Source organism: Catharus ustulatus, chromosome 10, assembly GCF_009819885.2.
Source record: "Catharus ustulatus isolate bCatUst1 chromosome 10, bCatUst1.pri.v2, whole genome shotgun sequence".
NCBI lineage: Eukaryota > Metazoa > Chordata > Aves > Passeriformes > Turdidae > Catharus > Catharus ustulatus.
Window position 1 is genome coordinate 22,287,864 of NC_046230.1, and position 27,731 is coordinate 22,315,594.

A 27,731-nucleotide genomic window follows, 5' to 3' on the forward strand; every position below is an offset into this window, starting at 1 on the left:
GCCGCCCCCGCAGCACCGCCCGCCGCCCTCCGCGCCCGCGGTGAGTGCCCGCTCCTCGGGGAGGGGGGGAACGGGGAGCGGGGAGCCCCTCGGAGCCCCTCGGGATGCGGGGGACGAGCGGCGAGCCCGGGGAAGGTCTGAAGGTTTACCCGGAGCTCCGCCGGGGAGCGCGGCCGCGGCCCCCCCGCCACGCAGACCGAGCCGGTTTTGTGCCCCGCTCGGTAACGGGAGCTCGCCGGCTCCTCCGGGCCACGGGGCACCGGTCCCGGGGGACCCCAGCCCGCTTCAGCATCCCCTTGCCCCAGCCCGGCGCGGCCCCGTGTTTACGGAGCGTCGGGGCACTCCGCGGCGGGGAGGAGGCGGGGGCGGCGGAGCTGACGGCGCGGGATTGATTGGAAACGGGGAAAAACGGAGTGACAGGAGGGAGACCGGGTGGCCTGAGCGAGGAGACAGCTCTCGCTACAGGTGACCGCACGGAACACACCGCGGGAAGGTCGGGACGCTGCGGGAGGGGGGCAATGAGGGGAACAGAACGCGAGTAGAAGGGAAACAGAAAGGGAGGCGGGAGCGGGCGGGTGACACCCTCGGGGCCGGTGACACTCGGGGCCGGTGACACTCGGGGCTGGTGACACTCGGGGCCGGTGACACTCGGGAACCGGTGACACTCGGGGCCAGTGATGCTCGGGGCCGGGGGCAGTCGCCGGTGACACTCGGGGCAGTGACACTCGCGGGTGACGCTCGCGGTCGGTCACAGTAGCCGGTGACACTCGGAGCCGGTGACAGTCACCGGTGACACTCGGGGCCGGTAACAGTAGCCGGTGACACTCGGGACCGGTGGCGCTCGGGGTCGGTGACACTCGGGGCCGGTGGCAGTAGCCGTGACGCTCGGGCCGGTGACACTCGGGATCGGTGGCGCTCGGGATCGGTGATACTCGGGGCCGGTGGCAGTAGCGGTCAGTGACACTCGGGGCCGGTGACACTCCAGGCCGGTGACAGTCGCCGGTGACACTCGGGGCCGGTGACACTCGAGGCCGGCGACACTCGGGCCGGTGACAGTCGCCGGTGACACTCGGGGCCGGTGACACTCGAGGCCGGCGACACTCGGGCCGGTGACAGTCGCCGGTGACAGTCGGGGCCGGTGACAGTCGGGGCCGGTGACACTCGCGGTCGGTGACAGTCGGGGCCGGTGACAGTCGGGGCCGGTGACACTCGGGTCGGTGACACTCGCGGGTGACACTCGGGCCGGTGACACTCGGGGTCGGTGACACTCGGGCCGGTGACACTCGCGGGTGACACTCGGGATCGGTGACACTCGGGCCGGTGTCAGTCACCGGTGACACTCGGGATCGGTGACACTCGGGATCAGTGACACTCGGGCCGGTGACAGTCACCGGTGACACTCGGGATCGGTGACACTCGGGTCGGTGACGCGTGCGGCCGCGCCGGGCGCTGTCCGCGGTGCTGAACCCCGACGAGACCCCGCCGGTCCCCGCGCACGGACCCGGTTTCGGCTCCGTCCTTCCCCCGGCGCCTGCAAAACTCCCGGCGACTTGGAGGCCGGTAATGGAGTTGGCTTCCTCTTTACGTCACCCCGGCTCGGTGCTGTTTGTTGATTCCACACGGGTATTTTGGAGCTGCCTGGTGCCAGCCGTCTGCCCGCCTCGGGCCCGGCGCGGTGTGCTCCAGCAGCACTGTGGAAAAGCCTAATCTCTGCTCTCACAACTGCTCTGCAGCCGGGGTTTTGTGGCCTATTAAATGATAGTTTATACAGAGTTAGTGCCCTCCTGTCACAGGCTGTGCCGGGAGTGCTCTAACACAGAAAGCAGCACCGGCTCTGGAGAGGAAGGGGGAGCCACGTCTGACTGACCCCGGAGAAGATTTTTGTTTCAAAAGAGCCATGTCTGATTTAATCTAGCATATTAAGTAATTAATTCTCCCAGTGTCCCTGAGTAGCAGGCAAATACATTTTAGCATGCCAAGGCATTTGTTTAACTGCCCAAAAACTGTCATGAGACTGAAAGTCTGATTGCTAAAGATATTTACATGTGTTTGTTTTATTGGTACACATTGCTAAGGCATGTGACTTACCAGAGCTGAAAAACATATGGTAAATAAACAAAAACCCTCAAACAAGCCAAAAACAACACTAGAGAGAAAAGTTACCTAGATTAAACTCAGTGTTTGTTCTTAAAATGTGCTGCTCCATGGGGAATCTGTTACATGAGAAAGAGAATTGGGGGGTTTTGCAGAGGTCCAAGGTCTGATTTCCCATTTTCATCTATTAAAGGTGGTAAAATTTTCTGACAAAACAGTTCCTGATGAGTAGTACATAGTGTCAACAAAGAATCTTGGGTCCTCTTGACATGAACTGAAATGTGCAGTACATATCTGAGAAGACAGCATAGATGCAATAGCTGTGATAAAACAAGTCATTGAACAAGAACAAGGGAAAAAAGGCTTGTTTAGTTGCACTTCAGTAAGTGGAGATGTAGGAAAGAATTTTAACTCAGCCCTTGAAAAAAGACTGCTAGAGTACAGCAGACATCAACAAAAATGACAACAGAATTGGAAGTAATTAAAAAAAAAAAAAAGGAAAGGAAAGCCAAAACCTGTCAAGGACTGGAGAAAGGCCCTAACAGAGGAGGAATTACAGAACCTGAGAATTCACTTCATTAAAAAGCTGGGTGGGAGGTGATGTGAATCCTTGAATCTGAGAGCCTCTACAGAAAGAAATTGCCAGGCACTGAGTTATTCCTCTCTCTGCCAAAGAGAGGCACAACATGAACAAGTGCTGAGATGCTAAAGCCAAAACATTCCAGTTTAAGGGAGGGATCACATTTTTGAACAGCAGATTGCTGATGACCTGATGAAGGAGCCATCAGAAAACATGCTGGATTCTCCATCTGTTTATGCCAAGATTTGATGACCTCCCAAAACATGCAACTTAGCCAAAGAGAGGCATTGGGCTCCCTGCAGGAGTAATTGCCTGGAAACTAATGGCCTGAGACTCAGACAGAATTAACTCAGAGGACTTTATGGTACCTTTGGTCCTTAATTCCCCAATTAAGGCACAGAGATGTTACAATTTTATTTTCAGATGCCCCAGCCACCCCTCTTAGATAAGTACAAACCCCTGGGTGGGATTTTTAACCACATGCCAAGAGCAGAACAAATGAGTGACCAGCTTCTATTTTGAATCCTCCAATTTTCCAACTGGTTTCATTAATTAACTCTCCCCAAAAATAATCTCTTTCTTTTGTTGCAGTAAAGGGAAGCATTTTAAAACATAAATCATTCTCCTCAGGGAGTTATTCATGGCTCTCAAGTCAAGACATATCTTATCCTTCTCTAATTTTTTTCGGATTATATGAAAATGGTGAAGATTCATTCTTTGTGTAACTTCAGAGTCTCAGATGGGATCATATCAGAAAGGATTCCAGCCAAAACCATTTTAAAGGATATATTTGTAGGCTGATTTGACACTACTTCCTTCTGAAGACAGAGTTTTCTCAGTTCTGAAATCACGCACACATAATAAAATTTCTTCCATGTTCCCTTAAAGGCAACAGGAGTTTTTTCTAGAAAATTCAATGAGAACAGGAAAACCTCCTAATGGCTAAATTAATGGTTTTTCTCTGAAACCTTGCAATTTTCAAGCAAATAGGATGGCAAGAGCTTATACAATCATAAACACAATCCTGGGCTCTTCATGAAACCAAGCAAAAAAAGAGGATAACAGAGCAGTCTGCAACTGACTTCATAGTCCCCAAATAATCAAAACTTTCAGAGCACCTGAGCTATTAAAATCATCATAATATTTAAGCAACATATTGTTGTTTGGATTATTAAGACATTTTAAAAGTAAGAATGTAAAAACAAAGTAAATACCTCTTCAGCTGAGTGTGGAAGTGGGATCTGTATGTCACAGAAAAACAAAATTAGCAGGGAGCAGCATTTGTGACTCTCACATTAATGAAAAAAAAAATTTAAACCCCCAAAGCACTCCCAGATTTGTGCCCTCTATCATATATAAAGCCCTGCTTGGGTCTGAGTTTGTCAGTCTTTGAGAGACAGTAGATCTAGGTATGCAAAGTACCCAGAGCCCAGAAACACAGCAGGCATTTTTCAGCTGCTTCCTATGGATATGAAAACCTGGCCAGAGTCTCACCTCAGTCCAGGGTGAGTCTGCTGAACTCATTAAACCACCCACATGTAAACGGGAGCAGACTCAGAGCCACAGAGATTCCTGAGACATTTTCCATTTACAAGGAATTAAACGTAGCTAAGCTGTGGTTGTCAACGGGAAAATGCCAACATTGAAAGAACTGGAAACTGTAATTTTTCTCTTGTATATTGAGAAAAATTCTCTAGAGTTTTCTTGGCTCATTGAATAGCAGTCCTGCTTCCAGACTATGAAGTCATCTTCAGGGGACTGGGTGCTCTGGCCAGCATTTATGCTCCCACCACAGCCTATCCCTTGCTGTCACCAGGCTGGAACATCTCTCAGAGAAAACTATTTTTTCCCACAATAAAACTGTCAGAGCAAAGCCCAGGCACTTATGAAACAAAGCCAGTGAGGTGGAGCCACACAGCACATGACTCTATTGTTTCTGTTCCTCTGCACAGTCACTGTATCAATAATTCATTGAAAGTCATGATACCATAAATTAAATCTACCTGGCAGGTGAACAGAAGAGCTTTTGCAGCACATGTGTTTCCAGCACCACATCCTAATTCTGAGAGGACAGGATCAAAGTGGCTTTGCTGCCTACAGGGAAATGAGTTTCTGTTGCCATGCTACAGCTGTCTATGGGTGTATCTGTGTCAGAACTTTAGTGAACATCTATAAAACCACACATGTGGGCTCAGGGCAGCCCCTCTCAGCAGCCATTGGATTTAGTTTATTGGTGACCATGACCTCAGTTAGAGGTTTGGCCCATTCCTCCTGCACATCCTCAGCTCTCTGAGTGTGGGCTGAGTCTTCCTCAACAAAGTTTTTTTAACCTGAGGATGGAGACATCCCTTTGTGCATCACTTCCACACCTGGGCATATTCCACCTGCAGCAGCACAATTAAAACTTAGCTTTAAATGTGTGCCTGAACATTACTGAACCAGGTCTTAATGATGGACCTGTTGATCTGTGCTAGATGAGCCCCACGGTGCTCAGCAATGCCAGGGTGGTTCCAGGTAGGATTTGGGCACCCTGGTCTGATAGTGAAGGAAGCATCAGTCTCTCCTGGCTGTCCCAGATGGGAATGGGAATAGGCAGGCAGCACTGAGCACAGGTCTCGGACCACTCCAGCCCTGGAGCAGCACACTCCAGAAGCATCTGGATTCTCCAGAGCCTTGTCTGAGACACCTGGGCACCAGCAGGTGTGTTCCACTCATTAAACAACCAGCTGGGAAGCAACAGGGACTGGGGGATGTGCAATTAATAACCAGGGCCATCAGTTCTGCTCCAAGTAGATTAAGACAGAAAGAAGCAATATGTCAAGTTCCTATGGCTGAGAGCTCTGGCACAAACAGGGACCACAGCAATGATGTTTCAGCAGCTCTTCTCTTACTTGTGTGCAGGCACACCAGTGGCATGATGCTTGCCAGGCAGGCCAGCACACTGTGGGGACACTCCACTGACTGCAGCTGGGAGAGAAAAGTCTCAGGGAAAGAGGTTGGGTTTTGGGGTCTTGCCACTGAGGGAGGCTAAGAGCAAGGATGCAATTAGCTACTTAAAGTTAAGGTAATCATGTTGGCTCACGCTGATTCCCTTGCTGCATGAGGACACCTCTGGGCAGTGTGTGTGCATTGCTCAGGGATATTATAATACTCTAACTTTCATGCTGTTATCAGTTTTAAGAACACATAATTCTTCATTTAATTCTGCTTCTCTAGTGCTAGACTGATTTAGAGTTAGATGTGAGTTTGTAACTCACTGGGAAACATCAAAAAGCCCTCCTGCAACATCACCAGGGATTACTCACACGACACATCACTTAGGTGTTGCAGTGCCTTTGCCTGACTGATGATGATAAATGACTAAACACATGAAGTCTATTCTAAATCATCATCTTTGATCCACTTGTGATCACATTACTCACATAACCGGTTGTGCTGAAACGCAGCAGAATTACTCATGTAAGGCAAGGGTTTTTTGTCCTAGTGAATAAGAAGAATAAGCAACAAAATGTAATAAAATCAGCAGGAGCTGCTATTCACTTCCTTGGAAGTACATTGAACCTACTTCAGCTTCTGCTGAGGAATTTAGAGACAGAGGTAACAACCAGCCAAATTCCTCCCAACTCATGGCTCCTATTTGCATATGCAAAAATCTCCCATTGATTTGCATACACTACTACAGCTTCTTCTGGGACCTTTAGTAGGTTTGGGACTGAACAATGCTTTTTTCCAGCTTCTTCTGAGGAAAGCAGTTGTTTGAGAGCTTCTCCTGCACTAATTAGCTGATAGCCAAAATAGTGGAAGGGGGGCAGTGAGGCATAATCAATTACATTTGTGTAACTGCTGATGGAACACGATAAGTAATTAATGAGAGCGTGTGCACATACAAAAGATAAATGCATTTGAAACTCGGCAAAAGCTGAATGGTGTTTGTAAGCTTGATGTGCTTACTGTGTAAAAGGCCAGTTCAGACTCCTAGTGAATCATTAAAGAAAGGTGGAAAGACTGCTGGTGAGTGAGAGGCAGCATTGAGAGGAAAAAGCCCAGCAGTTTCTTAGTGGGGAATAAAGGAATCTCTGTAAAACCAACAATCTTCAAAATAAAACTAGATGTTTAAAAATAGTGGATTTTCAGGTTCTGTATTTGATATACAGGAGAATTTTTTCCTGGTTTGGATGACAAAGCCCTATGTTAAATCAGTTCTTTACGGAAGGATTTGTGTTTTTGTTACTGGGTTCAAAATGCTACCCAGAAATGAAATAAGTTGTCATAATGATGTATCAGCCAGACTCTCGCAAGAGTAAAAATCCATTTTGTTTAGAGAGCCTCACACATTAATAAATAACCCATTCTGTGAATTATGTCAAATGAAAAAAGCTCTCCTGTCTGGCCTGCAGCAAACCATAATGACTTTCATTCTGAGATGTAAAAGTATGGATCCACTGAGGAAAGAAAAAGAAAACACGGCCAAGTAATTACAGAGATTTCCTCTTGCGTGTTGTTAAAGCAAAGACAGTTTTTAAAGGAGTATAATTCTAGAAGAAACTGTCTGATAGCCCAGGTCTACAGTTTCAGTGATACAAAGGCAGCCATTGCCTGCTCTCACTGAGGGATTTGGTACAGAAAATGTGTTATCTCATCAAAGTGGTAATTACTGAAATTAGCACAACCTGCTACCTAAAAAAACTCAGGGAAAAGCTCAGAGCCACAGACCCAAGGCTGCAGCCATCCCACTGATGCTGCTGGCAGTTGTGCTGTTAGAGGAATCCATGCCCAGCGCTGCAAATGGGCAACTCACTATATTCCAGAAAAATCAGATGATACTTCTCTTTTTGTGACAGGCTCCCAAAAACCGAGGTTGCACAAGGATGGGCCAGCATGTTCTCAAGGCCAGGTTGGATGGAGCCCTGGGCAATCTGGGCTAGAGGAAGATGTCCCTGCACATGGCAGGTTGGGTTGGAATGAGATGATCTTGAGGATTCTGTCCAACCCAAACCATTCTATGAATCTGTGAGTCTGTGTGAGACAAATCTGTGTTCCTGAGCATCCCTCCCATGGTGTTTAAAATACCTGAACCTCAGTGGTCAGTACATGGGTCCTTGAAAGCCTGAGCACCCAGACCTGTGAGCCTGAACTTCCTTTAGGAGTTTCACCTGTTCAACATCACTGCACTCTGTGACTGCAGAAGGGTGAGGGAGGCTGTACTCGAAGAATTGGTATCAATGTCTGCACTTGGAATGCAAAATCAGCACCACAAATGAGCATCTGAAAGTGCACAGAGCCTCTAGGGTCCTTCTGCAGATGAGCACATGCAGGTACAAAACCAATATTGACTTCAACAAGGCATGTCTAGGGGACCATTAATCACTTTTAGCCTTGTTTCTCATCTGCTTCCATAGAAAACCCAGACAGATTAACCACCATGCACTTCTTTAAGGCAGTGAATTTCTCCATCGTGCTGGTGGAGCAACAAATTTCACTAATTTCATGTGGTTTCACTACTGTCCTAGAGGGAGCCTGTCAGAACAGCTCCAGGATGTTCCTGGCTCCCCTCCTGCCCAGCTCACCCATCCATTGATTTGCCATTTCCCTGCACTCTTGCAGTTTTTAAGGTTTTTACCTTCCTACCTCAAGACAACAGTGACAAACGAGACCTTTTTTGCAAACATGCAAATTGATTATACCTCTTTCTCTGCAGTTCTTTTTTTTTTTTTTTTTTTCTTTTTCTGGTGGTTAAATAGCTTTGTTGCAAACCCAAACAGAGCACTTCATGCATATTGCATTATTTACAGCTCAGCTCTCACAGACTCTTGTATCTGTCATACCCTGCATCCACTCCTACACTCTTCTGCACCATGGGAATGATTGGTACCCATGCAAAAAGGGCAGAAAACAAGTGGAAAACCAAAGTGCCAGACATTGGATTGGGCAGGTGGATTTACCAAGGGGAGGGATGTACATGAGCATCTCCAAAAGGAACATTTCAGCTTCCATCCCATTCAGGCTGTAGGAACTGTAGGTGCTCCACATGTGCATCCAGCCCCTAGGAAGGAGGAAAATGCTGCTCCTTTCAGTCTCAGAGCTGTTTCTCACTATCCTGGTTCTCCAGAGCATCCCAAGGGAACCTGGACCAGCTGCTTGTGAAGTTGGCGTGTAATTAATCCTGGCAAAGTTTAGAACAGCTCAATATCAAGGGATCTGCTGGCCTTCCCTTTGGCATGCTCCAATTTCACCTCTGAATGTGTCATCTCATCTCCCAGCTCATCCAGGCAGGAAGATGAGCCCTCAGCTACCAAAACCTTCTCATTACTCACCTGCATGGGCACAGATCAGTGCTCAAATATTGATTTGCTATTTACTTAGGAAAAGGGAAACACCAGCTGCAAGACACAAAGAAGCTTCAACACCCCTCCCATCCTTCCCTCTGCTTTTCCCTGATTATCCAGGCAGCCCAGTCTCTCCCCAGCAAGGACAGCAGCTAAACCCTCACTCTCCATCCCCCACAAAGGCTGGAAAGAGGAAGAAATGTTATCTCTATGTATATGCTAATTATATCACTGGATTGCACATTTATGCTCTTCTAATACTCACACTACAGAGTAGAATACAAAGTTTAGGAATTCCTGGGGGCTGCCTCTGGGTGCCATGCATTGCCTTATGTCTTTGGTGAAATTGGTGAACATTTGGTGAACATTTCCTCTTTTATTTTGCTTGTTTATCATAAGAAGATAATGATCTTTGGCCATCTTACAGCAGTGCTAACACTGCCAAAGCAGTCAGTGAAACATTGATGGAAGTACCATAGAAAAGTGCTGTTCAACCTCTCCCCTTCCATTTTGCCATGAAGACACAGAAAATATCCCATTTTTTTAGTTGATGCACAGAGAAAGTTGATCTTAAAGCCTAAGTGTTATCAGTGGTTTAATTTAGCGACTACTACAGTTTAAATTAACCACAGCTCCACTTGAACTGCTCAAGCAGAGGTAAAAATGGAAAGATTAAAAATAAGAAAAGCCCAAAATTACCAGCAAAGGCACAAGGCCAGATTGCTGAAGCTGGACCCACGTGAACGTGGTGGGATCGGCAGGGACCAGCCGTGGCTCTCGGCTCTGTGCCTGGCTTTAAATCGCTTTAAGGAGGGCTGATGATGGAGACAGAGCCAGCTTTTACAGTGGCAGCCCAGCTGGGGATCAGCACTGTAAAAACAACGCATAAAGCTCCAAATGAAATCACACTGGCAATGAAAACATTTGGGCTGTGAAGGCAGAAGGCATCCCTGCGCTCGGAGCTGCTGCTCCTGCATCGCCTGCCTGACGTCAGCCCTGGAATGAAATCCTGTCCTTCTCCAGACTAAACCCACCATCAGCCCTGGAATGAAATCCTGTCCTTCTCCAGACTAAAACCCACTATCAGCCCTGGAATGAAATCCTGTCCTTCTCCAGACTAAAACCAGCCATCATCCCTGGAATGCAATCCTGTCCTTCTCCAGACCAAAACACACCATCAGCCCTGGAATGAAATCCTGTGCTCTCCAGACTAAAACCCACTGTCAGCCCTGGAATGAAATCCTGTCCTTCTCCAGACTAAAACCCACTGTCAGCCCTGGAATGAAATCCTGTCCTTCTCCAGACTAAAACCCACCATCAGCCCTGGAATGAAATCCTGTCCTTCTCCAGACCAAAACACACCATCAGCCCTGGAATGAAATCCTGTCCTTCTCCAGACTAAAACCCACTATCAGCCCTGGAATGAAATCCTGTCCTTCTCCAGACTAAAACCCACCACCAGTGAGCTCACAATTAAAGGGAAAAGGGAAGGGGTGACAGGGAGCTCAGCCTAGCACATTTCTTTATCTTTCTCTCCTTCTTTCTCTGGATTGCAGAGGGGTTTGCTGCCTGGAGATGCCTTTTCCATCATCTCGAGCTACCTCCAGCATCCATTTGAGCCTCTGGTGCTCTGTTTGTCCAGGGGTGATGCTCAGCACACAGTTCCTACTGGAGCAGGTCTGAGGGCTGATGTTCCTGTACCATAAACACCAGAATTAATATTTCTGGGGTCCACAGCAGGAACAGCCTTGAGGGTTTGTAGGAGCCAGCTTCAATCCCAGATTTCTGAAGCACAGCTCCCCTGGGCAAGGAGAAAGGGACTTAGCCCCTAAAAACCCCTGCAGCAAACCAGGCACTGGTGTCCTGCATGCCAGGGCCAGATCCATGCTGATCCAGCTGCTGGAGGCATCAGCAATCTTTCCTCTGCAGTAATTACTCTGTGAGCATCGGAAAACCAGGGAAAACCCAACCTTTTCCTCGTAATGAGAGCCCCTGCCTGGCTTTCCATCAATACAACAACAGGAGCTCTCTTTGTTCCATTCACCACCATCAATACTCTGTCCCTTGTTGAATCCCAGCAGATTTTAATAGAGGTATTTGCTCATGGATACTCCTACAGACTTCTGGACAGAAGGGAGTCATTAAAGAAAAATCAAAAGCCATCCCAAGGCATAGGTGTGGTTTGGGGACAATTTTCTGGAGAAGCTGGAGCTATGGGGGTAGTGAAGATGGGGGGGCACTGTGCTGCATCTCCCCAGTAGAATGAGTTTTACATGAGGAATAATCCAGAATCAACCCAGACACTAAGGAAGATCCATGCCTGCAGACACCTATGCCTCTCCTTCTGGCTTGATTGCAGTTTTAGGCAATTTACCCCGATGAAGAGGAGTGTTTTGGTACAAACAGTGGTGCTGACAAGCACATGGTGGCAGCAGCAAGTGCCAGCCAGTGAGGAAAACCAACCCCAGCAGCCTGGTGGTGGAGAGCTGAGCAGTTCCAAAATCCAGCTGCAGCCTCTCCCCTCTGAGCCACAACTCCCTTCATCTTCCTGGGTTTATGGTGAGAAGACTAAAAAAAAATAATAAAAAAAAAGTAAGAATTCCTTTTGCTTCTCACTGTCTGCTTCTAGAGAGGCAGGGTTAGTGGAGCAGAGCAGAAGAGAGCTGCCTCTGCCCCATGGAGGTGGTTGCCATCCATGACATATTTTCTTGTGGTTTCAGATGGAGTGAAAGGATGTTTTCCAAGCTACACAGCAACAATATGCTGATCTCACTTAGACATCTGGAATAGTTTTGAATGACTGCTTTAATTGAGTGTAGCAGCAATTAGAGAATTATTTCATTTCAGAGACTTTGAAAAGGTTGGATTTTTTTCCTTGATGACTTATAGGAGAAGACTAAACCCTATGAATTTCATGGCTCTGTTGGGCTGCCATGAAGGAGGACCTGGTCACAGCCCAGCCCCAGGCAGCTGGAACAGCTCAGCAGCATAAATCTGGGTGCATCACTAATCCATCAGCCAGTTCTTGCTTTAAATTTAAACCATTTAAAATATTTAAGGGCTTTTTTCATAATTTTAGCAGTTAAGATTATTCCGGGACAGGACAGCCATATCTTCTCTTGGGGTTCTTTGGGATGCTGATGAGAAAGTAATTTTTATACCATGATGTGGCTTGAGAGTGGACTGGGCAGTCCAAATTAGTCATCTCTTTTCAGTTTGGGGAATACACTAATTTTACCAGTGTGGAAAAATTAATGCTCCAGTAAGGAGTATATGCCACCCTTCCCAAAGCCTTCATCAGAGACATATGATGAAAAGCCAGGGTCCCAATCCCCATTAAAACACAGGTCAGGTCTTCCCATGCCAGAACATGACTTGATGGCACCAAGGACCAGCCTGAAGCTTTGGTGCCTTCATCCCACACCATCCCACCTCTTCTGAAGACCCAACTTCTTGACTAGTTTAAGTCAGTTGAGTGCAAATCCTAGCATAGCAATCCAAGTATTTCAAACTCAACTAAGAGAAGCCACAAAGTTCAAGGAAAATAATTAAATAAAGGCTGGGAAGTGGGAAGCACAGTAAGACCTCTTTTCCAGCCCATACTCCAGAGGTGCCATGCTTTTGATAAAAAGAGGATGAATTTTGGGTGGTTTTTATTAGAGTTGTTTTCCACATGGCTAAAAGATATTCCTGGCAAAGTAGAGCCACTGTGGAGGTGCCAGGACAGGAGCACATTGCCCTGGGGAGAAAAGGAGGCTCAGAGGAGATCTTTTTGATCTCTACAATTAAAAGGATGTTGGAACCAGGTGGGAGTCAGTCTGTTCTCCCAAGTAACAAGTGACAGGACAAGAGGAAAGGGCCTCAGGTTGTGCCAGGGGAGGTTTAGATTGGGTGTTAAGAAAAATTTCTTCATGGAATTGGATGTCAAGCACTGGAACACACTGCCCAGGGAATTGGTGGAGTGACCACCCTTGAGGGGGATTTAACAGATGCAGAGATTTGGCACTTGGGAACATGGGTTAATGGTGGGACTCTAGTCTCAGAGGTCTTTTCAAAGCTAAACAATTCCATGGTTCTATGGGGACAGAACTGTTTCATCCTGCTGGTGCAGACCTACTGAGCTTTGACTCAGCTGCTCTCTTCCAACACAAACCTTCCTTTAAATCAGAAAGTAAAACCTCACCTGTGAGCCAGCCCATCCCACAACCAGCTGACTCCTTGAGCAACCCAAAAGCCAAACCCAGGTTTTATTCTCAACCCAAAGATCCACATTTGCTCAGGAGCAGGAACAATTTCTCATTATTATTCCTAGCTAGAACATGCAGCCTTTCAGCCTGTGGTTGCTTGAGGTAAAAAATCAGCACAATTTGAACAGTGATCAACCAAAACATGAGATGAATGCTGTGTTTCATTTAATAGACTTCAGCGACACAAGGCTGCCTTGTGGACACAATGTAATTTGTTTTGGATGTAAAGATGGGAAAAATAATTGTTTTTTCTTCAAGGCAATTAAAATAAAAGAATATTTCTGCATCGACAGGAAAGAAACTGCCAGGTAAAAATTCGTAGTTAATAAATTATTTTTCCTGTTCCCCTGTATTAGCTTGCAGCTGGTCAATTCTTCTTGGTTTGCTCAAAGTCAAGAAGTCATCATGTGTCACTTGGAAGTCACTGCTGCTGGTGCTGTGAGAACCACACAGTTTGCTGAAGAACAGAAGAAAGGGAGGGAGGGAGTGGGGAATGGCAGTTGCTGAATTGTCCTTGAAAATATGACTGGGGTGAAAAAAACAAAGAGAAAACCAAGATAAGGCCGTGATTTTTGAGACAATCCTAGAGCAGACAGCCCGTCTCCAGGGGAGGTGTCCCACAAAATGTCCCTGCACGTTCTGCCATGGTGCTGGTGGGCTGACACACGGTGCCACCAGGAGCTGCAGTGCTGTCAGGCTTGGGGACACACTCTGTCCCACCAGGACCCAGTGTGCCTTGGTGGCCACCAGCCCCTCGCAGTTACATGCAGCCATCATCCCTTTTCGTAGCAATTAAGCCATGTAATGAAAATTTGGAGGAAATCAGGTTCCTGCTGTTTGTAGCACTGTAGAATGACTGAATCCATGTGAGGACAAAGAAAGGCTGTGCATCACTGTTGTACAAAACAACTAAGGGTGGAGAAGGGACACTTCTCCACAGCTGCAGCATTGGTCAAAGCAAAGCTCTGCCAGCACCAGAGCCCAGCAAAACCAACTTAGGGGACCTTTTTGACTCTCCTTTCTTTCTTTGCTGTTTCAGTCAAAAACCCCGTTCCCCTCTTTTGCAGGGCTGCCAGTGCAGGATGGAGCCACAGCCACAGCCCTGAGTGGGTGCTGCTGACACTGCCTGTGACCCACCCTCGCCCAGCCCAGCACCATGAGTGGCTTCTTGTCTCGGCTGGACCCTCGGCGGGTGCCCTGGGGGGCGGCGGGCCATGCCCTGCGCACCCGCGTGCTGCGCACCAAGCCCGTGGAGTCCATGCTGGAGGGCACCGGCGCCGCGGCCACCCAGGGCGCCCGGCTGGCCAAGGTCCTCACCACCCTCGACCTCATCTCCCTGGGCGTGGGCAGCTGCGTGGGCACCGGCATGTACGTGGTGTCCGGCCTGGTGGCCAAGGAGATGGCGGGACCCGGGGTCATCGTGTCCTTCATCATCGCTGCCGTCGCGTCCATCCTGTCAGGTGAGCTTTCAGGGGGATTTTGAGTGATGTGCCGTGATTTGAGTGATGTGCCGTGATTTGAGTGATGTGCCATGATTTGAGTGATGTACCATGTCCTGTGTCCTCTCTGTTCGTGGGTGGACACCTGCTCAACACCATAAGCATGCTTCCCACTGACTAAAAACCATTTCCCACAGGCCTCACACAGCTCTTGGGATGCACTGCCCCTCATTGCCCAAATGTCAGACCAAGCCTTGTACTGAGAGCCAGCAGGCCAAGAACGATTATCCTGATGAGCTGCCAATGACTTCTACAAGAAAGGAGACTGTGGGCAATAGTTTTGAAACATTTGAGAGTTTTGCACAGCGTGTCCCAAGCCACAGCACTGGAGCAAGAGCCTGTGGAAAGTTCAGTTCCAACAGGAAGGATGTCAGTGGCTTGGGCAGTACCAGGGCCTGTTTCTTTTGTTGACATGGCTAACAGTTAAAAAATTCCTCAATTAGTTCTGGAGTTGATTTCATTGGCTCCCATTCATGCAGGGTCAGTCTTTGAATTTCCAAACAAAAAAAGAAACAACAAACAAATGTGCAGGGGAAGAGAAATTATGTATTTTAGTGAAAACAGTGAATTCTATCTCCTCTGTAGGAACCCAGCTGAGCATATGGCTCGAGCTGCAGTTTCTACATGAAGCGAGTACTGCTGGCATTTGTCCTTTCCAGATCAGTGCTAACACGATGATGTGATGTTCCTGCTCTCTCTGCTCAGAGGACTTTGCATGCTGTGTCAGTCTGGCATCCAGCTTTTGTCTGTGGGTTGGATAAGGAAACCTGAGCAAATGGCAAAGGGCTTTGATAGAGGACAGGAAGAGCCAACACAGCAAAGTGACCCAGATCAGCTTTTCAAAACTCTGGATTTTTGACAAGAGATGTGGAAGCACATCGTGGTCTCTTCCTGGAGTTTGCAGTGCTGCTCCATGAAGATCCTACCAAAGTGAGTTTGAACCCCTGATGTCCCTGCAGCCCAGAGCTGGCACAGCCCAGGGATGAGCCTCAGGCTCTCTCCAAAGCCCACAGCAAGAGCCGAGAGTTTGCAATGAGATCCAGTGCTTGTTTGAGCTCCCAACACAACACATGAACCAAAATGCCTGTTTTTTATCCAAGGCAGTAGATAGCATCTGTGTCTCTCCTTTCCCACTGCCTGCCTTCTCTCCTCTCAAAGGTTTTGTTGGCCGTGGTGCAAACCAAGAGCAAACGGAGTTTGGGTGGGTCTCTGCTAACAAAAACACTCTGTCCTCCAAAAGGGGTTTTTTCACCCCAGACATGAGCCTTGCCTCGCAGCAGGAGCTCCTCCCGCCTTCGCCCACAGGAGCCTGCTCTGCTTTCATCTCCCCTTGCTTTTGTAGCCCTGGGAAAGTGTTTTGTGAGGGATGCAGTGTTTTGATAGTTTCCTTGGCTGCTTCCTCGCCTCATCGTTAGCACTGCTGTTGTTTGTAACAGCAACACTTTTTTGGCAAGTGAAACCAGATAAGAATTCAGGAGCTGGACGTGCTGTTGGGCTCCTTGGGGATGTGATTTCAGCTCTCCCATCGTGGTCACGCCTGGTGTGCCAGGCACTGAGTTTGGGCAGTGTGCATGAACAGATTTAAAGAACTTTTGCTTTGTCCATCACAGATCACTAAGCCAAACCCCACTCTTGCAAAAGTGAGCCCAGAAAGGTTTTGGATTAAAAAGAAAGCAAACAAAAAGCAAGCAAACCAAAACCATCCAGAAGGTCATCTGGCTTCCCTGTGAGACAGCCATAGGGAAGCCCTGCCCTTGGGAAGCCTCTTTGTACTATTAAACCTGGTTTAAGAAAGGGACTTTTCCAATTTCATCTACTCAACAAATTCCACTTATGCCTTCCATAGTTTTAAGCAACACATACCCCATCAGGGTACTTACAAACACACTATAATTCATTAAACTGATAAATTCAATCAATCTCTTTTATTGTCTCACTAGAAGCCTTTCGCATTCATCTCTCAAGTAAAAATGCTTGCCCAGCTTCCCTCTGCAAAGCCTCCAGTGCACTGCAGGCTCCTGCCATCACCTGTGACTGCCAGCATTCCCCACTTTCACCCCTGTTTATCCAAAACCCCTCCTTAGCAAAAATCAGCAGTTTGCATCTCACCCAACCCCATCACCCTCTCCACAGCCTTTTCCACCAGCCATTTCTTGTCCCTTTAGTGATCTTCTCTCCAGTGCAATAACCTTGTTTGGAGCAGTGCCACACTCTTACCCAATACTGGTGCAGGGACAGGAATAGGAGCAAACAGGGTGCACAATGGAACAGGAGGAGCTGATCCTGTCAGGTTCTGCCTGGCTGCAGGATGAGGTTGGGCTGAGGGGCTGCACCTGCCTGGGTGTTGCTGGAGAGGTGGGAATCCTTGCTCTGTGGGAGTTTTCTTTGTGGAGGTGGGAATCCTTGCTCTGTGGGAGTTTTCTTTGTGGAGCTGCCTTTTATAAATCAGCACACAGTGATCATGAAATGCAATGGACAAGCTCAGTGGGTCGATGAGAATAATATGCTTTCCTCAATAAGTTGGCTGCTCTCGGTTGATGAAAGATGGTCCCTCTGGATTTCTTGTGTGGTAGCATGAACTATTTGGAGTTACCGCCAGAGCAGCTGAAAGGCCCCTCTCAGAAGTTATTTTTCACCTGAAGCATCACACCATCATGGCAGTGCCCTGTGGGATGTCTCATGGCTCCTGTGTAGCCTTGTGCCAAGTATCAGTGGCAGGGTCAGCATCCACATCACAGCCAGCACCACGCCAGCACACCGAAAACACCAGTTCCTCATGCCACCAGCTGTGCTGCCCAGTGGCTGTTCTGTGGATGTGCTGTTCTGTGGATGGGATCTTGGAAGGACCAGGATAACTCAGCTGTGTTTATGTCCTGCTGAACAATGTCAATAACTGTATAATTACACCAGTGTGATGACTGCCACACCAATTGCACAAGTGTAGTGGATATTTAAGGAAAAGAAATGGTCCTCTGTAGAATGTTTGCTCTTTCAAAAAAACACTGCATTGTCTTGTTTTCTTCAGAAATTGCAAACACTCTTGATTGGGGAGAAGAAGATAAATCTGTCTCCAAATTAAATAGTTGTGACAGGGAGGATGTACCCAGCCTTTCTCTGCAGTTCCAGAGCTGGGCTGGAACACTGGGAGAGCTACATCCCTTTGGATTCAGGGGAACAAGGTGCTGATTAGTTTGAGCTGCCAAGGAGTAACTGAGTAGTACAGGTTTATTGTGTAGTTAGATTGTTAAAAAAATATATATTATTATCATTATTATTATTTACTCTATATATTAATGTTGTAAATTAATATTAATATTATTAATAATAATATTAATATAATATATTAATATAATAAATAAACAATAATAATAACAGTTAACAGTAGTAATAATACAGTGTAAATGCAGCAGACATTAGTATATATTACATGTATATGTGTGTGTATGTGTGTAATACATGCCAACACCTATTGCTGTACCCAATCCATAGTGAAAAACTGCTCTTCTATTTTGGGATCCTAGAGGAATAATCAAAAACTCCAACATTTTATACATATTCATTTCTTTGCTTTGGCATTATTGTTGTGTATTGATAACCATCCTCTTCAATCATTACCTTGTGGTTGGCTAAAACAAGAGCTGCCTACAAGAAAGAGTATATATATATATGTGTGTGTATTTTTAAGGCCATCAAAGAGAGAAACTAGATGCTCATCTCTGTCAGAGCACCAGTTTCATAAATCATTCAGGCCTGCAGTTATCTGTGAACACCGTACCTTTGCCGAGTGCATGCATTTTTCATCAGCTTTGAATAATGACTGTCGGTAGGGCTGGATGGATGATGGAAACGTCTTGTGGCTCCTGTTGGGCTGCTTTACAGAAATCAAGTTTTGAAGAGTCCCATTGCAAAGCAACTCACATTCAAGTTAAGCAGTGAATGGAATCTAAAAATCCTCCAATAGCAAGAAAAGAGGCACCAAATTCAGCTTAAGAGATTCAACAACTCTGTGTTTGTACAGTGTAAAAACGGTACTTAAAGTAAGAGCAGCCATCTCATAACATTTTTATAAATTATTCATTCCCCTCTCTATACTAAACTGATTGTAAATTTGAAGCAATTATTATCTTCTAAATGGAGAATATTGGTTGATAAAGAGTTCAATAATTACTACATGTTTACTCAATGGTAGTAACAGCCTTTACCAATTTATCCATATGAGCTTTATTGGGGTCTTTGGGGCAGGAGCTTAATCAATGTTAAACATGCAGGACCCTTTCAGCACTTGTCTTGAATAATATTTGGGGGAATTGAGACTAAGTACATCCATTCTTTTTAAAAAAAAGCTAATGGTTGTTTTAATACATCAATGTGTCAGGGTCAGGTTTTTATTAAAAATTATCTGGACATAGTAAGCACACAAGGAGTTCAGAATGTGTTAAAGTCTGATGAATTCTCCTCCCAAATGTTTACAGTTAATACTTCTTTTTGCTTTTCTTTTCTTCCTCTGCACAGTTAGTTTTGCAAATATTCTTTAGGAGACTTAAATATAATATTTTTTAAGTGTTAAAATAAATTATATTCTCTATGCAAGATGTCTTCAAACTCCTCTTGCCTGAGTATGAACAAAGGCAGGGATGATCAGGACAGTGCTCATGCCTGGATTTGCAGAGCAATAATTCAGGATGAGTGTTTGGAGATTGGAAGTTTGGTGCAGGGAGAGGGAGTAGCCTTCTGTGAGCCCTCCTGTGGCATCTTCCTCTGGGATGATCTGTGCAGCACTGATCCAGGATCCCATATAAACTGGTTTGAACTGTGTCTTCTCAAAAAGAAAAATCCATCATAACTTGATTTCAGTGGAAATGTTTCTGGCTTTTAAGCCAAGAAGCCAGGGAAGGAGGGTCACCATGTGCTATCTCTGTATTCCTGATGTTCACTGCATTCCTGACACCTCCTAGCACCTGCAGGAAGGTGGCACCAAGGCAGTTTTACCTTTTCCATTTCCCAACCACGTTTTCCTTACACCGCTCCCCATTTCTCCCAACAGGCGTTTGCTACGCCGAGTTCGGCGTGCGGGTCCCCAAGACCACGGGCTCTGCCTACACCTACAGCTACGTGACCGTGGGGGAGTTTGTGGCGTTCTTCATCGGCTGGAACCTCATCCTGGAGTACCTGATCGGGACGGCCGCGGGTGCCAGCGCCCTCAGCAGCATGTTTGACTCGCTGGCCAACCACACCATCAGCCGCTGGATGATCAACAGCGTGGGCACGCTGAACGGCCTGGGTGCGTCCTGCTGTGCAGAGGTGCCTCCCTTAATTAGGGCCTGACAAGTAATTGGAAGCTCGTCAGAAGTCAGACATGGATATTAGGCTTCATTCATTATTTACCGTCTGTCTGGCTCTGGTAGTTTGCCTCAGCAGCCCGGCGCGCAGGCGGGATTGGAGGGGATGGGATACGTGATACTTTGAGCCTCTTTGGGATCAGCTGGCATTTAGAATACATGCACAGAAATAGTCGAATGTCAGAGGGTAAGGGTAGCACAGAAACACTTCACCCAGTGCAAACTGCTCGGTCCCCTTGAGGCACACACAGAATTTTGTTAGAGAGCACAAGCTGGTGTCTGCTGTACTGCTGGGGACTGGGGGCTGTGGTGACCCTGTATGACCAGCAGTTCCAGCAACAGTCCATGAATCCTACCAGAAAGAAAACCAGCCAGCTGTCCTTTGTCACAAAATCTTCATGGCTGATTGATTTTTAATGAGTACTTGGCAGATACATGCTATGGAAATTGGGACACAGTCATTGGTTTGCTGCTCTCCCAAAAATTTGAGCAGTGTCTTGAGACATCAAGATTTATCACCTTAATTAAACTACTTCAGCTAGTGGAGACATGGGCCTCTGGAGATCACTTTTGCAATGAGACCAAAGAGTTCTGCAAAACTTCGAGGTCTGAAAAGTGTTTAAAACTCCCCCACAGGATTCCTGGATATTCTGTGGATGGAGAGTAACACAACTCTTTCCTCTCATCTAGGGAAAGGAGAGGAGTCATACCCTGACCTTCTTGCTCTGGTCATTGCTGTCATTGTCACCATCATTGTGGCCATGGGGGTGAAGAACTCGGTGGGACTGAACAACGTGCTCAATGTCATTAACTTGGCAGTTTGGGTCTTCATCATGATTGCTGGTCTGTTCTACATCAAAAGTGACAACTGGGCTGAAGGGCAATTCCTGCCCTTTGGATGGCCAGGGGTAAGTCCTGGGTGCACAGAGGGACACACAGCACCTAAGTGCTGCCACACACTCAGCTTTGCTCATGGTGTGCACACCCAATTCCGCTGCACTTTCCTGATCCCAGCCCTAAATCCACCTATGCTTTGTTCAGGGACCTCCAAATCCCAGGAGTGCAGGCTTGGATCCAGACCTGCTCTTTCCACCAAACCCAAAGAGTACAGCAATGCTTTGCCCTTATCTCCTAACTCCTCTTAGCATAAGCCCAGAACTTTTCCAAAATGTCCTTCTGCAGAGCCAAACTCCATATGAAAGTATCCCCAAGGAAATGCTGCTAATTGCCAGGCAATGGAGCAAAATGCTGTGGCTATCTGAGGCAGGGTGCTCCAGGGAGCTGGCTCAGCCTCTGTGAGCAGGGAGATACTTTTGTTGGCTGTTTTTCAACAACAATGTTCTCAAGCATTTGTTTTGAGCACTTCATAATGCCACCTGCCAGTACTTATTTTATGGATGTTCCCTCAAAGCTTACTGAGAATTTGGACATATTTGGCTTTTTTAGCTTGCTTGCACTGGTTTTTATCCAAGGATGAATAGAGTCTGAAAATATCTCAGCTGGCCTGAACCCAAGATAATTTCTCAGATTTACACTGCTCAACTCCATTGGGGTTTTGCACAGAAAAATAAGCAAGAAAGTAAAGTAAACCAAGAATCTTGATTATTGAAAGTGTCCCAAACTGCCATAGAGTCCCTGCATCCTCCTCCAGTAAATCAATGCCTCTTTGCCAGAGAACAATAGTGAGCAGAAAAGCACTGAGGTTCACTTGAGAACAGAAATCGTATCTACCTTTAGATTGTGCTTGGATTGCTATACCATACAATAGGAGTGAAAAAGAGAAAAAAAATCTGATTTTCTCCAATTCTGTGCACTAAATATCTCTTGGAACACACACAAAAAAGTAGTTTTAAAAGATAGATGCATACCCAAAACACAAAAAACATCAGTAGGGTGATCTCATCTTTCTCATTGTGTCACAAGTTGTGTGTGAGAGTAAATCCACCACACAGCACAAGTGTGAGATTCCCAGGAGTGTAAGGCTTACTTAAAAAGGATAATTACAGACAGTCCCTGAGTTTTACTGTGTGCAGTATCACTGGAACAGCTGAGGTGACAGAGGTGTGAAGGACAGGTGGTACCCAGCAAGAGGCAAGGGTTTCACCGCTCCAGGTCAGCTCACTCACAGCCAGGCAGTCTCTGCCCTGCTCCAGCGTTCCTTTCCTATAAATGTCCTCGTTAATATTGTATATTTTAAAAAACCACATTTATAAAAAAAATAACCAAACAGTACAAATAATTCCTCATCCAAGTGCTCTGATGTGTGCTCCTAACCTGTCTGCAGCTTCCAAGCAAAACAGAGGTTGTTTGGGAAGCGGCTCACATCTGACAGCAGCAGCTCTCTCCTGCTTCCTCTTGCTGCCACATGAGACATCTTGCTAAGGCAGAACGTGTAAACATGTTCCAGATCCCTACTAATAAAAACGGATTTGGGGTGGAGGATTGTGAAAGCAAACCTGAAATTGGTTGATTGTCTCCTCTGTCACTGGCAGGATCTCCCAGCAGATTCAGGCACTGTGTGGGCACAGGTTTGTGGGGTGAGCTGCAGATGCCTCTAATGGCTCAGGTCACAGGTTGAAATCTTTTCCCCAGATGAGACTGGTGGGTTAGGGGTGCTCCCAGGGCCAGTCCCCAGAGCTGCATGTGCACCCCCTGATCATTGATCACTCACCCTCCAGCTCAAACAAGGCACAACAGGGCTGCTCCATTTTTGCTCAGCTCCTCTCCCTGGCTGGGGGCCAGCCTCCCTCCTGGCACCCAGGTGTTTGATCTTCCCCACAGGTGCTCAAGGGGGCTGCAACCTGTTTCTATGCCTTCATTGGCTTTGACATCATTGCTACCACGGGAGAAGAGGCGAAGAATCCCAACACCTCCATCCCCTACGCCATCACAGCCTCACTTGTCACGTGCCTGACAGCTTATGTGTCTGTAAGTAATCCCTACACAGGTGTGAATGTAGATAAATATGTATGTATGCAATATATATATCTGTACCATGTGAGTCCCTTCTGGGCACCTGCACAGTGCCTGCCAGGGCTCCTCTCCATTTGTCCCCAGGCTCCTGTCACCTGAGAGGACCCCTCTGCCCGCTGCAGGGACAGAGTGGCAGGCAGTTTTTTTCTCATCCCCATGTGCAGCTATTTTTGCACCCAGGAGAGAAGGAAAGAAGAAGGAGCAGCAGCATTGCAGCATCGTTTCTCAGTGTTTGTGGGAAAAGCAGCACTGCCTCTGCTGGAGATATGGGAGAGGATCCAAGTGAGGGGAAGGATAGGCAGGGATGGCTGTGTGGGATTGCACCCCAATAAAAGCATACCAGTGCTCAGAGATTTTCCTTGCAAAAGAACAAAAATTAGTTATGAAGGAGAAAAAACACTGTTCTGATAATTTCAAAGAAACTCACCTACTACCTGTCCTGCATGGGAACAGGCTTTTCATGAAAACAAATTCTTTGACTCAAATTGGGCCAGAGTGTCAATTATGTTAAGACAATGTAATCTGGATTTGGGGGCTGCCCCAGCATTATCTCCCACACAAGGATGCAGCCAAAGTGAGCGTTACTAACCCTGCCAGTCCCACCAGCCTCACCAATCTCACCAGTCCCACTTGACTCCTGCATCCCCCCTACAGCAAGGTTCAAGCATCCTGTTCTTGCCCTTGGGTAGCAGAGACCCCAGAGTTTTCTAGATTAACCACCCTACAGCAAAGTGCAAACAGACCTAACTCCAGCATTCTGCATTTCCTCCATCCTGAGAATCCCCAACAGCTCCCAGTGCTGATGCTGACACCCCTGTCTTGCTCCTCTCTCCTTGCCCAGGTGAGCATGATCCTCACACTGATGGTGCCCTATGATGCCATTGACACCGAGTCCCCACTGATGGAAATGTTCGTGGTCCACGGCTTCTATGCAGCCAAATTCATCGTTGCCATTGGCTCCGTGGCTGGCCTCACTGTCAGCTTGCTGGGCTCCCTCTTCCCGATGCCCAGAGTCATTTATGCCATGGCTGGTGATGGGCTGCTCTTCAGGTCAGTCATGCCCATGCTGGCATTTACTTTTGGCCTCTTGGGATCTGAGGGGAAATTGTGCTGGTGGGTTTGGGGGTTCCAACACCCCAGCAGTGCTGTCACAGGGAGCAGTGGGCATGCACAGACATGATGGGTGCAGAATGGGGCACAAGCCAAAGCAGTATCCTGGGGAAAAATATCAGGAGCAGTCTACCCTACAGTTTCTCATTTGGTGCTGGTACTAGAGATTATGATTAAGTGATGATGAGTTTAATTCAAGAGCTACTTGCAAAGGAGAAGAGTTTATATGGATAAAATCTGGGTATTATTTGCAAGTATCCAAGTGTTCGTTGAAGACCTGGTCAGACCCAGATCTAACTCAATTCAACTTCAGTAGTGTTACCAGTCCCCACCTGCAATCAAAGCTCCAAAAAACAACAAGACCCGAAGGGATCCCTGAGACTATCCCCTGTAACCAGGGAAGGGTTGTTACAACAGAGAACCTCTGTGATTTTAACTTTCTGTGTCTGTTCTGCGCTCCAGGTTTTTGTCCCACGTCAGTTCTTACACGGAAACCCCTGTTGTGGCTTGTATCGTGTCCGGGTTCCTGGCAGCTCTGCTCTCCTTGCTGGTCAGCCTGAGGGACCTGATTGAGATGATGTCCATTGGCACCCTGCTCGCCTACACGCTGGTGTCCGTCTGCGTCCTGCTCCTGCGGTACCAGCCCGAGAGCGACATCGACGGCTTCGTCAAATTCCTCTCTGAGGAGCACACCAAGAAGAAGGAGGGAATCCTGGCTGACTGTGAGAAGGAAGCTTGCTCCCCTGGCAGCGAAGGAGAGGAGTTCTCCGGCCCACCGACCAACACGTGCGGGGCAAAAAATCTGCCTTCACTAGGAGATAACGAGATGCTAATTGGGAAATCCGACAAATCCGCCTACAATGTGAATCACCCCAACTACGGCACCGTCGACATGACCTCGGGGATAGAGGCAGATGAGTCTGAGAACATCTATCTCATCAAGCTCAAGAAGCTGATCGGCCCCCGGTACTACACGATGCGGATCCACCTCGGGCTGCCGGGTAAAATGGATCGTCCGACGGCGGCCACTGGCCACACGGTCACCACCTGCGTGCTCCTGCTCTTTGTCCTGATGTTCATCTTCTGCTCTTTCATCATTTTTGGGTCAGATTATATCTCTGAGCAGAGCTGGTGGGCTGTGCTGCTGGTGGTGCTGATGGTCCTGCTCATCGCTGTGCTGGTGTTTGTGATCTTGCAGCAGCCAGAAAACCCCAAGAAGTTGCCCTACATGGCCCCGTGTCTGCCCTTCGTCCCTGCCTTTGCCATGCTGGTGAACATCTATCTCATGCTGAAGCTCTCCACAGTCACCTGGATCCGATTTGCCGTCTGGTGTTTTGTGGGTGAGTCCCAAGTTCACTTATTTTAACTTTTTAACCGACACTCTTTTGGAAGGGTGTTGATAATAGCAGCTTCCCTAATTAGAGTGCACAGCCTGATGCCTGGGGTATACCCAGTCCTTCTCACCTGCCATCCTGAAGTTTTTAGAAATCTCATTTTATCCAGCCCCCAAACCACAGCTTAATGGAAAATTACACCTCCAGAAAACATCAGTTTCATGGAAGATAATAACTCCATGCAAAGGTGACTATTTGGATGGCTTTTTCAATGCAAAGTAGGCGGGCTCTGGAAATTGCCTTGCAGGCAGATTTTGTATAGAAATCAGCCTGATTTCTTGCTATGTCACCCACTTGAGCTCTTCAGCAGCCCACACCAGTATTTCAGCACTGCTTTTCCAAAGCCCACAGCTGCCCAATCCCAGAAACCCTGGGAAAGCCAGATCTGTAGACTGTATCTCCTTTTAACCCAAGTCCTTAACTTCAGGGTAGGGGCATTGTAGGACTCACAGACTCTGTTGTGGACCCTTGTTTTCCAAATTTAGGCTTTCTGACAGTAGCCTAACATATCCGTAGTGCTTTACATTCTAACCCATTTACTCTACAAACCAAAGAAAAATGAAGCAGCTCTCATACCTCCTCCAAGCTGAGCCTTTGGGCAGGAGATGCCATCTGAATTTTTGGGCTGGAGAAGACATGCTCAGTGATTTTTGGCCCCTGAAGGCAATATGAGAAGCTGCAAATCCAGGGAAAGTCCTTCTACCTGGAAGAAAAGATGACTCCAAAGCATCAATTTAATCTGCTGTAATTAAGTACTTTGCCCTGTGGGTACAACTAATACCTCCTGAGCTGCCAGCAATGGCAACAAGTCAATTAAACTACTGCATTAGGTGTGATGAGCTCCACCAGCCCATCCATGGCTGTTGGGGATGGGATATCCCACTGGCTTTTCTGGCAGAGATGTGTGGTCCTGATTTAACCTCACATCAGCCCCCCATGGCTAGTGCACAGCATGTGGAGTCTGGATTTCTCTGTGCAGATGTCTGGGGTAGGTTCATCCCGTGATCCACTGGAAATCAGACCTCTGGATACATCTGCTGCCAGTGAAAGCATTTGTGCAGGAAGATGACATGAGGTAGGGTTAGTGGGACTAGTGGGTAGTTCGGGTCCTGTTGGAACCCAGAAGCCTGGATTCTGTGTTTTTTGACACTGACCCCCAGGGAACACTGTTTTTGACTTGAGGCCTTGGAGAAGGCTTCCAAATTTGAGTGACAGAGTTAGAATCAAAGTGTGCAGTTAAATTAGAAGTGTGTAATTTCACATGGTGAAGGTTTTCAATTTGGGGTTTTAGAATATAGTAATAGGTATGGATGTTCTTGGGCATTGTCTCTTTTTTCCTTCTTATTCTTTCTTCCTCATGATTTTAAGTAGCAGTTTTTGGTTGGATAGAAAATCCTGCACTGTGGGTCACAGGTGTTTGGTCGTTGGGTCAAAAGTATAAATAATACAGATGTTAGATCTTAATTGGACAGTTAGGCTTTAAAAGACCTTGTAACTAGCTAGACTCACCTCCACTTTCTCGCTTTTAGCTTAATAGCTAAAAGTACTAAAACCTCTCTGCACTTCAGATAAGATTTAATAAGCAACCAAGTCCCAACGAGAAATCCGTCTCCTTCCTGTTCTAATCCCAACTCTGAGTGAAGGTAGCAGAAAAGAGACCCACTTTCAGTAGGATCCAACCCTCTCTCTCTTGCCCACCCCAGGTCTGCTCATCTACTTTGGCTACGGGATGTGGAACAGCACACTGGAGATCAGCGCGCGGGAGGAGGCCCTGCACCAGAGCACCTACCAGCGCTACGACGTGGATGTCGACCCCTTCTCCGTGGATGATGGCTTCTCCTTCGCCCCCGAGGGCGAGAGCTACCCGGCCTGGGGTCCTTCTGAGGACAAGAGCTTCTCGTACCAGCAAATGGCGGGCACCAAGGAAAGCCATCGGACAAGTGGCAGGTCGAAAAGCAAAGGTCGGCACAAACCGCCGTCGGATGCTCTGATCGCCAACGATGAGCTGGACTATTCACCCGAGTAATAGGACAGGTAGCGGGGCGCCGCGCCGCCCAGGCAATGAGGAAGGATCCCGTGGCTCCCCCATCCTGCCCCATCCTCCCTGGATCCTCCACCACCACCCTGCTCACCTCCGGGACACGCTCTGCGATTGCCGTTGACCCCGAC

The 27,731-nt window shown here is 47.4% G+C and overlaps 1 protein-coding gene across 2 annotated transcripts; it reads left to right on the forward strand.

Annotated features, from left to right (window-relative positions):
- SLC7A14 (solute carrier family 7 member 14) lies at positions 1–27,731 on the forward strand. 2 transcript variants are annotated; one of them, XM_033068251.1, is made up of 8 exons: positions 1–40; positions 14,315–14,707; positions 19,791–20,027; positions 20,776–20,993; positions 22,867–23,013; positions 23,900–24,108; positions 24,631–25,508; positions 27,266–27,731. In XM_033068251.1, the coding sequence occupies exons 2-8, from the start codon at positions 14,404–14,406 to the stop codon at positions 27,586–27,588; spliced, it is 2,316 nt and encodes a 771-aa protein (XP_032924142.1). In that variant the 5' UTR covers positions 1–40; positions 14,315–14,403; the 3' UTR covers positions 27,589–27,731. The 2 variants fall into 2 exon arrangements, with proteins under 2 accessions (XP_032924142.1, XP_032924143.1); XM_033068252.2 differs by lacking the exon at positions 1–40 and adding an exon at positions 315–465.